Here is a 15,211-nt window from a genome sequence, read left to right on the forward strand (position 1 = left end):
AGTCTCTCAAAGCTAATTTATCACAAATTTCCACGTGTTGTGAAATTTACGGATGTTAATATTAAAAAAAATAAATAAAAAAATGGGAAGTCTGTTGAAGTGAGAAATTTAGTAATTAAACATTACAAAAACCATAAATCACTAAGTGAGATATCTGAGATTGTTAAAAGAAGCCGATCTGCATCATAAAACGGTTCAAAATAGATGGATCTGTAGAAAATAAGTCAAATACGGCAAATAATAAAATATTTACCTCGAGTGATGAGAAGTATATTTTACGGCAGACCCCAAAGGATCCATTTTTGTGCAGTGAACCGAAGCTCGAAAAAAATTGCTGAAAAGGATTTGGGAAAAGTATGTTGCCCTCAAACAATAAGAAATATACTACACAATTCGAATTAAAATGGCAGAAGAGCTAGAAATTAACCTCTAATCAGAAGGCGAAATCAAGAAGTAAGATTGCGACTTTCCAAGGAGAACATATCAAAAGATTTTTCATTTTGGAAGAATGTGCCGTTCACAAACAGGAAGCACGGTGGTGGGTCAGTAATGGTGTGGGGTTTATTTTCGCCTCTGGACATGCTGTATTGCATTTTATTGAGGATATTATGGATCAGACTATGTACCTTAACATTTTGAAAAAAGTTTTCCACTCTGTAAGGAAATTCTCGGCCTTGGCGAAGATTATTATTTTTATCAAGACAATGATTCGAAACACAAGGCTTATAAAGTGCGGTCATGGATGCTATATAACTGTCCCCACGTCATGGTAACACAAGCCCTTAGCCCAGACATAAATTCCATAGAGAGTAAAGTCAAGAAGTAAGATTGCGAAATCAAGAAGTAAGATTGTGATTTGCCAAGGAGCACATATCAAAATATTTTTTATTTTGGAGTAAATTCAACCTTTTTGGTTCAGATGGCCGACCTTATGTATGGAGGAAGGCAAATGAAGGAGCGCCAAAAAATATGAAGCCTACAGTGAAGCACGGTGGTGGTAGTAATGGTGTGGTGTTCATTTTCAGCCTCTGGACCTGGTGTATTGCATTTTATTGAGGGTATTATGGATCAGACTATGTACCTTAACACTTTGAAAGAAAGTTTGTTACTCCGTAAGGAAAAGCTCGGCCTTGGCGAAGATTATTCTTTTTATCAAGACAATGATTCGAAACACAAGGCTTATAAAGTGCGGTCATGGCTGCTATATAATTGTACCCACGTCATGGATACACCAGCCCAGATTCCAGACATAAACCCCATTGAGAATGAAATCAAGAAGTAAGATTGCGATTTGTCAATGAGCACATATTAACAAATTTTTCATTTTGGAAGAATGTGCTGTTCACGGACGAGAGCGAATTCAACCTTTTTGGTTCAGATGACAGATCTTATGTACGGAGAAAAGCAAATGAAGCGTTCCTTGCCAAAAATATGAAGCCTACAGTGAAGCACGGTGGTAGGGTTCATTTTGAGCCTCCGGACCTGGTGTGTTGCATTTTATTGAGGGTATTATGGATCAGACTATGTATCTTAACATTTTGAAAGAACGTTTGCCTCTCTGTATGGAGAAGCTCGGCATTGGCGAAGATTATTATTTTTATCAAGGCAATGATCCCAAACACAAGGCTTATAAAGTGCAGTCATGGCTGCTATATAATTGTACCCACGTCATGGATACACCAGCCCAGAGTCCAAACATAAACCCCATAGAGAGCGAAATCAAGAAGTAAGATTGCGAAATCAAGAAGTAAGATTGCGATTTACCAAGAAGCACATATCAAAAGATTTTTCATATTGGAAGAATGTGCTGTTCACGGACGAGAGCAAATTCAACCTTTTTGGTTCAGAGCAGAGCAGAGAGGCAAATGAAGCGCTCCTTGCCAAAAATATGAAACCTACAATGAAGTACGGTGTTACGTTAGTAATGGTGTGGGGTTCATTTTCAGCCTCTGGACCTGGTGTATTGCATTTTATTGAGGGTATAATGGATCAGACTATGTACCTTCACATTTTGAAAGAACTTTTTGCCACTCTGTAAGGAAAAGCTCGGCCTTGTCGAAGATTATTATTTGCATCAAGACAATGATCCAAAATACAAGGTTTATATAGGGCGGCCATGGATGTTATATTATTGTCCCCACGTCATGGATACACAAGCCCTTAGCCATTCCATAGAGAGGGAAATCAAGAAGCAAGATTGTCCCCACCCAGCCCAGAGTCCGTAGAGAATTTATGGAGCTATCTCTATGAAACAATCCGCCAGCATATAGCATATCAGCATAGCTTGCAAAGAAAATTTGAAGAAAGATTTGTTGGAAGAATGGCAAAAAATTGAATTTAGCTTTTTCTAAAATAGGCTACAAATGGTCAAAAGAGTATAGGAGTGCATACAAAATATTAAGGTCTAGAAATACTTTAAATTATACGAAGTGTACGAGTTTGGCTTTGGCATTGAAATATGATCTCTTTTAATATATGTTTTTTTTCTTAAATTCACCACCGTCCAAAGGTTTAACGGAATTTCTCTACCAAAGGAATGGATCACTGGAGCCTTGCATTTTTAAGGAGCTTAACCTTATAATGTTTGTAGAAATATAGTCGATTTAAATTGCCAGTTCAGTATACCTCATATAAATCTTCACAAAGAGGGCTAACCCGGTAAAAAGCTTTAGAGCATTTATACTTTTATTGTCCTCCCTTTGAAAAAAAGTATTTCCTCTGAAATTTTATTTTTACCACTGTGCCCATCTGCCGTATTCTAATGCTAACCATATGCTAATGTGAGAAGGATTCTATAGAATTTGCGATAACTTTTGTCGTGCAGTCACATTATGTGTCCTCTTCAAATAATTACATGTGAATTTCCAACTAAGGAAATAATGTTAAAGGGATGGAAATGAGCTTTAATTAAACACAGATAGAGTAAAAAGGTAATTAAATTACCTTAGAATAAAGCAGTCATGCCGAAGGTTGTGGAAGAGGAAAGTCAAAAAGGGACAGACACATTAAATATTCGTAATATTTGGGCATTGTCTGTAGGAGAATGGTCTTATTCAAAAAATCCTTACAAGAGAATATAAAGGACACATATTCTAAACATTAACTTTATAGAGCAATCATCTCTATCCTGAAGCTATGTCCAGAGAATCTGAAAACAAAAATTTTTTTCGCCCTCTTATGCTATTCAAATAAAATAGAGCAAACATTCCGTACGGAAATAATGGAGGAGGAAGTAAAGACAAACTCAGGATTTGTTTCCATTGATCAGCCTCAGAACTGGATAGAAACATTTTTTAATAAATATCCAAAACAAACGATAAAACAGGATCTTTACCGCTGTGCGAAAAAATATTTGTTTGACCATTTTAAATTTTGAATTTAGAAGAAAAAAAAATATACATACAAAAATTGCAATAAAAATTATATAAAATAATAACTTATTTTTATTTTATAGAATATACAATGAGAAATGCGAAATTTGCCAAGGATGCGTTAATTTTTTCCGTCCCCAGGAATGAAAAAGTGAGGGAAATGGAGTACCCTTTGTCAAATGAAGTTTACACCCACATCACAGGTGCGTTCGAACCACTCCAACGTGGATCATGTGGTAAAATCCGGAAACAAATATAGATTATTGTCTATCGTTGTCCCAGAATACCAACCACCATTGGAGGACATAAGTAATACTTCGAATTTTAAATGAGGGATTAATTTTTTACATTCAATACAAAAAAATCCAATTTGAAGTTGACGAAAATATGGGGGCTATACCAAAACGTTGACCTACATGACTCATTTTCAATACCAAAAGTCCTGCAGACATAATATACATTTGAGTAAAATTTTATCAACCTACTTCATTTCGTTCGGAAGCTAGAGTGATATCCATAGACGGACAGACCGACGGAATTTATATACTTTGTGGGGTCTAAAATTTATGTATCGAGGTATTATAAACGGAATGACAAACTTAACATACCCTCCATACTATGGTGGAGCGTATAAAAATATATATCGGAGCCGAGCTCCAAATGGAAACGTACGTCCCAAAATTTGGACTGATATTAGCCATTATATTACAATAAACCTAAAATCGGATTAAGGATATGTATGGGAGCTATATCCAAATCTTAGCCGATCTGGATAACATTTGACAAAGGCATTTCCGAGCTCTATAAGATATCTAATACCTAATATCATTGTTGTCGAATGCATATTACGAATATGAGGGACTATGACACCAAATCGGATGAAACATATATATGGGAGCTATAGCTATATTTGAACCGATTCTCAACAAATTTGATGTACTTGCTTCTGGACTGAATTCGGTCGGATGTGCACAAAATTCAGGTTGTTTGGACTGATATTGGCCATTTGGCGCACAATTAACCCGAAATCGGTTGAAGATATGTAGGGGAGCTGTATCTAAATCTGAACCGATCTCGATAAAATTTGACAGCGGTATTTTGGAACAGTATCTGATGTCCGGTACCAAAAATGATTCTTCGGGAGTGCATATCACGTATGTGAGGCACTTAAAACCCCAAATCGGATGAATAATTTATATGGGAGCAATAGCTATATCTAAACCGATTTTCACAAAATTTGAAGTAATTGCTTCTAGACTGAATTCAGTTGGATGTGCCAAAATTCAGGTCATTTGGTTTGATATTGGACATTTAGTGCACAATTAACCCGAAATCGGTTGAAGATATATATGAGAGCTATATCTGAACTTGAACCGATTCTCACCAATTTCAATAGGGTTCGTCCTTGGGCCAATCAAATGTTGTTTGGAAAATGTTATCTCTATCGGATAATAAATGCGACCTGCATTTTGTTCATAAGAATACATGGACGGACGGACAGACGGACTGTCATGCATAAATCGACTCAGAAAGTGATTCTATGAAGATCCTCAAAAGTAGCTATGGGTTGATCTCACTTCCTGTTTTTTTTTTGGTTCTGATAAAATTGGCTAACAAATCTTTCACTACTAAGAGGAGATTTCGCTTTGAGTTGGTTGTGAATTGGCACTTGTAAATTCGTAAAATCTCAGACAAAAACAAGGGATCGGGTGAGGATTGGTGGCTCTTTCCGAAACCTAGGCATTTCCTGCCTTAACCTCTGGTAAAAATTGCCATCGTTCTCCACTAATAAACAAACGTTGTTTTTATAAAAACAACAATAAAAGGGATTGAGCCTGACCATTTTGCAACAACAAAATACCATGGCATCCCGAAGAAATAAGCCTACACTGCTCTATTTGATTAATTCCTAAATCTTTAAAATTTACAACAAATATTTTATAAAATAAAATAAATCTGCTAGGCATTGCCAAATTGTCCCCATCTCCAAATCTGTGTTTATAGCAATATTTTAGTAATTTCTCTACAAACCGGAAAATATGGGAGGACATATTTCAAACTAAAAAAAACCATATGTCTAATTGAAGATCATATTTGCCAAAATCTTACTGATATACCTTGTATCTACTGGATATAAATCAAAGCAGACTACTTGTTCTATAACAAGTGTCACATACCTGGATATCGTTGCTTCTTATTGGAAATAAGCCAGGGCGCTTTTTTGTGGTGGGGGTAAAAAATACACAAAAAGGACACTTTCAAAACCAAACCATATATCCGTAATAACACTTTAACCCCCTCGACAACGCGGTGCATGAAAGATATAAAATATTTCACAAACATTTTCTACGCTTCGTTAGAGTTTCCTTGTATGACAAAGAAAAGATAATATTTTATATTTTGGCATAAGAACGAACTATAGCAACAGCAAGAACCTCTCTCTCCCATTGTACTATTCTCCTTTACATTTATCAATGTCACCGGGGGACAGGTATTGCAGTTTGTTTGCCAACAATGCAACATAAATTTGTGTCCCATTCACACACATACCCGTATGTGTGCATATATAGTCATACATTCATATATCATTCAAATCTATGATTATGCAAAATGTCCTTTAAAGTTTCAACAAATTCCAACGCAATGCCATTAAAGGGAAGTCTTCGTGCAATTACAGAGAATTTTTCAGTTTGCATGCTTGGTAGTGCGAAGTGTTTATGTTAAATGCAAGAAGGAATTGTCGGTGTCTGCTATATAAGTACATATGTATATGCATTTTTATAACCTCAGCCATATGTCCACAGAGGGTATATATCAATTGATACGGCCAAAGCGCGGTTAGTCGAAATAACGGTTTTAGACCCTAGGACTCTTTTGACCATATCCGTTTCAGTACATTTGGAGTCGATCTAGCGATGTCCGTTTGTCTGTCCGTGTGTCTGTCTGGTTTGGTCAAAACTTGGTACATCGTAATATTACTATTAAACTTAGATCGTGTTCAGAGATGGGCAGTATCGGTCCAATCCTTCTGGTACCTCCTACAAAAAAGGCCGAACTTAAAAAAAAAAACAATTAAAAAAGCTGTAAGTTCGACCCGGATGAACTTTGAATACCCTCCACCATTTGGAACGAATTTGGCAATTCTCAAAAACAATACAATCCGTTAAAAAATCTTTAAACTTTTAAAAATACCGAATATAGCTGTTACATTAGGGACCTGCATAGGTATTGCTATAAGCCATTACAATAATGAATAAATGAATAATGTAGTTAAAATTATCAAAATACCGAATATCGGGAGGTACCTTTATATAGGGGCCATACGAAGACGTGGACCTGTACAGACAATTTTCTGTCATAGGCTGTAGCATCCAATTCGAACATCAAATACCAAATTTGAAAGAATTCCGGTGAATAATGTCGTTAAGAACAACAAAGTACCCTTATTTGGGGGCTATACGAAAACGTGGACCTGCACTGACAATTTTCCGTCGTAGGCTGTAGTATCCATTACGAACTTCAAATACCAAATTTGAAACAATTCCGGTGAATAATGTCGCTAAAATCATCAAAATACCGAATATTGGGGGATACCGTTATATGGGGGCTATATGAAGACGTGGACCTACATGGCCTCTTTAAGAACTTCTATCTCAATTCGTTCGAAAGATAGCGTGATTACAACAGACGGACATCGCTAAATCGACTAAGAATTTCACGCTGATCAAGAATATATACTATGTTGGGTCTGACATGAGCATTTCGAGGAATTACAAACGGAGGAACAAAGTTAATATACCCTCCATAGTATGGTAGAGGGTATAAAAAAATTCAACATATGTATACACGATGTTCAAGTCACGAAATCCAGTTACTGAAGTCGAAGTCTAATTCTTGAGCAATTGCCAGATCAGAATATATCGTAATATTCCATTCGGCAAATGTTGAAAAATGAGCTCGGGGTAAAGCCATTAAAATTCCAAAAAGTGCAAGAACTTACACCGCCACAGAAAGAAAATAGGCTCAAAAGAGCTAAAGAGTTGCTTCGCTTGGCCTAAAAAGATGATCAGACCTTGGACATTCCAACAGGACTCAGCACGCGCCACCCAAAAATGGTTACAAAATAAGGTTCCTCGCTTCATTTCCAGTGAACAATTGCCACCAATATCTCCGGATACCAATCCGTTGGACTATTGTGTATGGAGAATTTTGGAAAGCAAGGTTGACACTAAAAATACGAAAGTGTCGATTACCTCAAGCAAGCGTTTCGCCGGAAATGAGACAAAATACCGCAGAGCAACATTCGGGAGCGTGTGTGGTTTCATTGGCCGTTTGAAGGCTATAATTCGTGCCAATGGTGACCAATTCGAACAAATCTAAACTTATTCTAAAATTTGATGCTATTTCCGACATTTTTTTGCCTTCATTCAATAAAACTTTAAAAAAATTTAAAAATTATGCCGTTTTACTTTGTTGCAGTTATTTTATCTCACCCTGTATATGGGAGCTATAGCTATGTCTGCACAGATTTTCAACAAATTTCATGTACTGGTTTCTAGACTGAATTCAGTCGGATGTGCCAACATTTAGGTCATTTGGACTAATATTGGCCACTTTGTGCACAATTAACCCGAAATCGGTTGAAGATATATATGGGAGCTATATTCAAATCTGAACCGATCTCGATACAATTCGACAGAGGTTTTTCTGGGCTGTGTCTGATATCTGGTACCAAATATCATTGTTGTCAAATGCATATTACGAATTCGAGGGACTTAAACACCAAATCGGATGAAACATATGTATGGAAGCTATCTGTAGCTATATCTGAACCGATTTTCTTCGAATTCGATGTACTTGCTTCTAGACTGAATTCGTTCGGAAGTGCCAAAATTTAGGTCATTTGGACTGATATTGGCCATTTGGTGCACAATTAACCCGAAATCGATTGAAGGTATATATGGGAGCTATATCGAAATTTGAACCGATTCTCACCAATTTCAATAGGGTTCATCCTTGGGCTAAACAAATATTGTTTGGAAAAATTCTTATTGACATACATAAATAGATTCAAAAAGTGATTCTGTGTAGATCTCTCAAAAGTAACTATGGGTCTATCTCGCTTCCTTCTCCATGTTACACACAAATGCACAAAGACATAGACCCTTACCACAATGTGGTGTAAGGTATAAAAAAAAGGTATAAGGTATAAAAACCTCCATTACTTTCTATGCAAAGTATTTCTAATTGAGATTTTTACTCGTTTCCGTTGTAGGGATATGTAAGTCGACTATTAACTGATCGATAAATCGACTCTTGGTATTAAATAGTCTAATACCATGTTCTCACTAGTTTTTGATTTCCATTATAAAGTTATGGATCAGTTCTTCAACCGTTATTTGGTGATCTAAAGACTGTTTCATGGTAGAAGAATATAGGTAGATGCATCAACGCTTGCGAACATTGATATGTCAAAATTTTAAAATTGTTTTGTCAAAAATAAGTAGATTTTTAAATATATTCTTTTACGATGCAAATCAGAGGTTGTTACATAATGCATTTCCCAACAATTTTTACAAATTTTAATAATTTTTCATTCAACATTTTCAATTCCAAAATCGGTTTGACAGTTCATTGTCCCAGCAGCTGTGTCGAAGCGACTACCTGTATTCTACTACCATGGACAGTTTGCTAAAATACTAGGGTTATGAATCATTGATTAGGAGATTTCCTAGCTTAATTATGGGCTTTTACTTGCTTTCGCAGCCATCGTCCTTTACAACACAGTCTCTATAAGATTCAGATTTTGCCTTTCTGGCTGATAATTTGTGGCCGTCTCTTTGGTTTGTTCTTGTTCGGCGGTTTTGTAGAGTTCTGCTCTTTAGAGGATCTGATTTCCTTTAATTTCTTAGAGAGTTATAATTCTCATTAATGTTTATCTACTGACTTCGGCCTTATTTGAGATTAATTAAGGTCATAGACGTTTGTGTCAGAATGGATTATAAACTCAGTGTTAGTCGGAATACTAGACCTGAAATCAGCGTAATAGTCAATGGTCCAATCATTAAGACCTCTGAAATAATTATATCTTATTGATAAGCCCCTTTCAGCATTTCAGGCTCTTTTTTAGTACACCTGCCCTATGTTCGGTACTCGGTACGGAATAGCCTGCAAATTTAATCTTAAAAATCTTTTTAGGACACCTGCCCTAAATTGGGCACTCGGCGTGGAATATCTTGCAAATTCAATATGGGAGAACTCCAATTTTCTTAGAAATGCCATAAATTTTCATTCACACAGTCGCCTGCATTTCTCATCCTGATGTCCTTCAATTGTGAAAAAAACTTTCCCTTACTCCCTTTATTAAAGTCCCTTCATCTATTCCGATTCATGCGGTATGAACATGTCCACATGTCACATTCATTCGGGCATTCTTTCCTATCCAATCTGCACTCTCTTCTTTTGTTGCTGTTCTTGTTGTAACAACATATCTGCTGTATTGATTTGACAATTTCCCATGAGGCATCAATCATATGCGGTTGCAAAAATTCATAGGAAAACCACAAATGGAATAGATGATGCAAAGGAGAAGAGTTGGAAAGGACACCAACAAAAAAGAAGACAAATTGAAACGAGGGGAGAAGAACATCTTTAAGACTGAGAAGCTGCTAGGGGGTTAAATAATAATAGTTATGTTCCCGTATTGTTTTGAATGATGAAACTAGCGAAAAGGCAAATTACCCAAAATTACTCTCACATATAAAATTGTCATTGAAAAATTAACGTTAAAATGAAAGAAATTCTTTGCAGTACTGCCTTGCAAACTGTGAAGTCAGCCTATCTATTGTGTGTTGACGCTTGAATGTTTGTTTTTTTTTTTTTTTCATTTTTCTACCTAGTTACCCCTAATTTGGCAAAATATAGCAGAAGAGAACTATATTTTGCATTTCTCTCTCTCTCACTCTCTCAAATTTAGGTAACATATGTTGTTTAGTTTTTGGAGCAAGAGTTTCTTGTCAAATTTGGAAACAACCCTAGTTTAGTAAAAACTCTTTGATTTTTTCGAATTTTTTTCCAGAGGTAGTTAGGACCCCAGATTTTTAACCCGAAAGTCCGGGTTCAAGACCCCGACTAGACCCGGATCCAGTTACCTGATATAGACAATATAATTATCATTGGAAAGCTTATGAAAATAGCTATCCAACAAGTGGCCACATTTAATTTTTAAACGGTTCGGAAGTTATAGTCAAATTATTGATTTTTTGGATGCAGATTTTTTTAAATACCCCAAAAAGTCGAAAAAGACCCATTATGGAGTTAAACCAAATTGATGCTAAATTATTGCTGACACTCTTACCTTTCCAAAATGCTTCAATTTGTGCTAATACCTTTTTCGGGTCCAGTCTATGGGTCTTTCCACCAGCATAACCCGATTCTCACCAGTTCATTAAAATTATGTTTCCAATAAAAAAGGTTTATTTCGCTAACCGGCGTTGGAAATACAAGTACCAATGATACCTATATTGTCTATATCTAGTCGGGGTCTTGAACCTGGGTTTTCGGGTTAAACATCTCGGGTCCCGGGTCCGTCCCCCAAGAAAAAATAGTTTCCCGGAATCAGGGTAAAAATAACTACCCCTGGAAAAAATTTCAAAAAAATCAAAGAGTTTTTACTAAACTAGAGTTAAGCCTCCGTCTTGTGAACAAAATGCAGGTCGCATTTATTATCCGATTGAGAATATTGGATTAGCCAAAGGACGAGCCCTATTGAAATTGGTGAGAATTGCTTCAAATTTAGATATAGCTCCCATATACATATTCAACAGATTCTGGCCAATGTCACCAAATGGCCAATACAAGTACAAATGATCTGAATTTTGGTGCATTCGACCGTATTCAGGCTAGAAGCAAGTACATCAAATTTGGTGAAAATCGGTTCAAATATAGCTATAGCTCCCATATATATGTTTCATCCGATTTGGTGTTTAAGCCCCTCACATTTGTAATATGCATTCGACAATTATAATATTTGGTATCAGATAACATATAGAGCTCGAAAATACCTCTGCCAATTTTTATGAAGATCGGTTCAGATTTGGATATAGCTCCAATATATATCTTCAACCGATTTCGGGTAAATTTTTCATCAAATTCCCAATAACAGTCCAAAAGTCCTGAATTTTGGTACATCAGACGGAATTCAGTCTAGAAGCAAGTACATCGAATTCGGAGAAAATCGGGTCAGATATAACTGTAACTCCCATATATATGTTTCACCCGATCTGGCGTTTAAGTCCCCCACATTCGTAATATGGATTCGAAAAATATGATATTTTGTACCAGAAAATACCTGTGCCGGATTTTATATAGATCGGTTCAGATTTGGGTATAACTCCCGTCTATATCTTCAACCGATTTCGGGTTAATTTTGCACCAAATGTGAATAAATCTTTTGTGTTTTGTATCATCGCTCGTTACCGTGATACTGGTTGCGTAGCCCAACGTCAAGGAAATGGAGGGAAGAAAACAGCAACATCAGCAGAAATGGTTCGAAAAGTAAAGAAGCGACTTGATCGAACCCCTCGTCGCAGTGGACGATAAATGGCTCGTGAGCTAAACATATCACAATATTCCATTCGGCAAATATTGAAAAATGAGCTCGGGGTAAAGCCATTGAAATTCCAAAAAGTGCAAGAACTTACAACGCAATAGAAAGAAAATAGACTCGGAAGAGCTAAAAAGTAGCTTCACTTGGCCGAAGGTGGAGAACTGCCGAATTTAGTTTTCTCCGATGAGAAAACATTCGTTGTCCAGCAGTTTGTAAACAAACAAATTGATCGTGTTTACTTGCCAAAGAGGTCAGCTGAAAATGTGCACCTTCGGTTGGTCACCAGAACTCAAGCGCCGGCCATGGTGATGGTGTGGGCCGCCATAACAGCCGATAGCCGCTCTCCGCTCGTATTAATCGACCGTGGTGTCAGAATAAATGTCGAATATTATCGCGAAACTATTCTGGAGGGTGTATTAAAGCCTTGGGCAAGCAAATATTTTTGCCGTAGACCTTGGACGTTCCAATAGGACTCAGCACCATCGCATTCAGCATGCGCCACCCAAGATTGGTTACAAAATGAGGTTCACTTTCTCGCTTCATTTCAGCGTACAATGGCCACCAAAATCTCCGGATACCAATCTGTTGGACTATTGTGTCTGGAGTACTTTGGAAAGCAAGGTTGGCACTAAAAAATACCAAAGTGTCAATCACCTCAATGGGCCAAAATAGACATAAACCTCTAATCAGCAAGTAAAATCAAGAAGTAAGATTACGAATTGCAAAGGAGCACATATCAAAAGATTTATCATTTTGGAAGAATGTGCTGTTTACAGACGAGAGCAAATTCAACCTTTTTGGTTCACAGGGCAGACCTTATGTATGGAGAAAGGCAAATGAAGCGCTCCTTGTCAAAAAATATTAAGCCTACAGTGAAGCACGGTGGTGGGCCAGTAATGGTGTGGAGTTCATTTTCAGCCTCTGGCCCATGTACCTTAAAATTTTGAAAGAAAGTTTGCCACTCTGTAAGAAAAAACTTTGGCCTTTGCGAAGATTATTATTTTTATCAAGACAATGATTGGAAACACATGGCTTATAAAGTGCGGTCATGACTTATATATAATTGTCCCCACGTCATGGATACACCAGCCAAGAGTCCAGACATAAATCCCATAGAGAATTTATGGAGCTATCTCGATGGAAAAATCCGCCAGCATACCATATCTTGAAAAGAAGATTGGAAGAATGTCAAAAAATGAACCTAGCTTTTGCGAAAAACTTGTTAAAAGTATATCAACCAGGCAACAAATGGTAAAAAAATTAAAGGAATGCATACAAAATATTAATGTCTAGAACTAATTTAAATTATACGAAGTGTACAAGCTTGGTTTGGCATTGAAATATGACCTCTTTTAATATTTATTATTTTTTTTTACTTTAAACGAATTAAAATATTTTTTATGTGTTTGTTTTCTCTTTCGAGACGAGCTTAATGATCTGAAATTTGCAGTGAAAAGGAAAGCCAGATAGACACATAAATCATAAAACATATGATCTTCGCCTTAACAAGGCAAAAACTCTAAAATATTTTTTTTTACTTACATAAATGTAAACGAGATTTGTTGGAGCTACTGTGAATTATCGGAGAGAGTTGTAAAACTATTTTCCCATGTGACGTATACACTTGCCAGAGTAGGTATACATAAATATGAACGATTTATAAAAATATGCCATTGTCATTGTCATAGGAATTTTTTGAAAAGTTCCTGAAGTTGAAGCGAAACGCTGAGTGCAAACTGAAATAATTTAGTTTCACTGTCATGAATTTCTGACCAAAAACCGATCATATTTAAAAACACGAAAAAGATAAACTATTTTCTGACTAAAAACAATTTTAATCAGTTTCACCAAAGATACAGAATTTTGATATTCCTTAGGTATTTAGAAAAAAACCAAATAAAAAAATTTGGCACGCTTTTAAATGTTTCCTACATTTTCTGACTTAATATGACTTTATAATTATGTCTAATTTTTTTCTCAATTTTAGTCCAAGATTTGTGTATTTTATTTCCGTTCCTATATCAAGAAAAAAATTATTTATAAAAATCTGTAAAATATTATAAATATAAAATTGGTTTTTATAATAGTATTAAATAAATGTGTTATTATATAGTCTTGTATGGTCATTATGTGTAGTGTCTTAAAAGTATATATATATGTATTTATGTTATCCAAGTATTGTATATTGTCAAAAAAATAACTCACCATGATTCCTGTACTAACGGCAATACCGCGTCCACAGTATGTATTCGGTACAATATCACCAAAACCAACACTTAAAAATGTTATTGCTATCAGCCACATAGCGTTCAGCAGATTTGCATGTTCTTCATCATGAAACCTGCATGAGGCGCAATTGCACGGGATTGCAGGTGGTGGGTGAAAGGGAGATAAGGTTCAACCGGAATTGACAATTTTGTCAATTGGCAATGAGTTTTAACGGGCGGGGGGTACGATGATAACCAACAATGTTTTATGTTTATTTTTTTTTTGGTTGCAAAATTACATTTTACAGGTTGTTTGTCGTTTTTTTTAATGGTGGTGAAGTTCGATGTTGCATTTGATGATGGCAATTGATTGGGCGCCATATTGTTGATTGGGTTCATGGGTATGTTTTTTGTTTGTTTCGTTTTTTTTACATTACACACACATTTATTATTTTTTTTTTGCAGTAAAGATACAAAACAGAGATACGCACGGTTGGAACCAGGTTTTCAGGTTTTTTTTGTTTGTTTTGATTAAAATGTTTATCGCAGCAATTACCGAAAGTTACACAAACATTGTTGTTTTTATGAAATTATTTTTTTTTTCGTTTTTTTTTTTTGAAATAAAAGAAAAGAAAGATAAGGAAAAAAATCATAAATTAACATGGAATATTCATTTAGCTATAATTGGGGATTTCTAAATAATCTAAACTAATTGATTTTTTTGGATTCTATAAGAAATATATAAAAGATAGATTGATAGATAGACAGAGAGTAGGGAGAGCTAAAGAGTTTAAGCTAATTTATTTTTTTACCAAAAGAGAAGAGAGAAAGTCAAAAAAATTGTTACAACTCAAACTCAAATAATTTTTTAGCAATAGTATTGACCCTTGAATGAAATTGAAAAATGCATTTATTTATTATAATTTAGGATTTTGTGTTTAAGAATTTATTATTGATTTAAAGAATGTTATATTCGACTAATCACAATTCATTTTATTATGGGAAAATATAAATTAAATTTATTG

The 15,211-nt window shown here is 35.6% G+C and overlaps 1 protein-coding gene across 18 annotated transcripts in view; it reads right to left on the bottom strand.

The window, feature by feature from the left end:
• The window catches only part of LOC101899720 (small conductance calcium-activated potassium channel protein), a 725,164-nt gene that overhangs the window by 36,278 nt on the left and 673,675 nt on the right, over positions 1 to 15,211 (bottom strand). For 15 of the 18 annotated variants that reach the window (XM_059119190.1, XM_059119189.1, XM_059119188.1 and 12 more), the window contains one exon: positions 14,185 to 14,320. The exons of the other annotated variants lie outside the window; for them this stretch is intronic. In XM_059119190.1, coding sequence (XP_058975173.1) covers positions 14,185 to 14,320 — 136 coding nt within the window. The remainder of the gene's footprint in view (positions 1 to 14,184; positions 14,321 to 15,211) is intronic. 18 annotated transcript variants of the gene reach the window in all.

The sequence above is a fragment of the Musca domestica genome, unplaced genomic scaffold (genome assembly GCF_030504385.1).
Source record: "Musca domestica strain aabys unplaced genomic scaffold, Musca_domestica.polishedcontigs.V.1.1 14, whole genome shotgun sequence".
Taxonomy (NCBI): Eukaryota; Metazoa; Arthropoda; class Insecta; order Diptera; family Muscidae; genus Musca; species Musca domestica.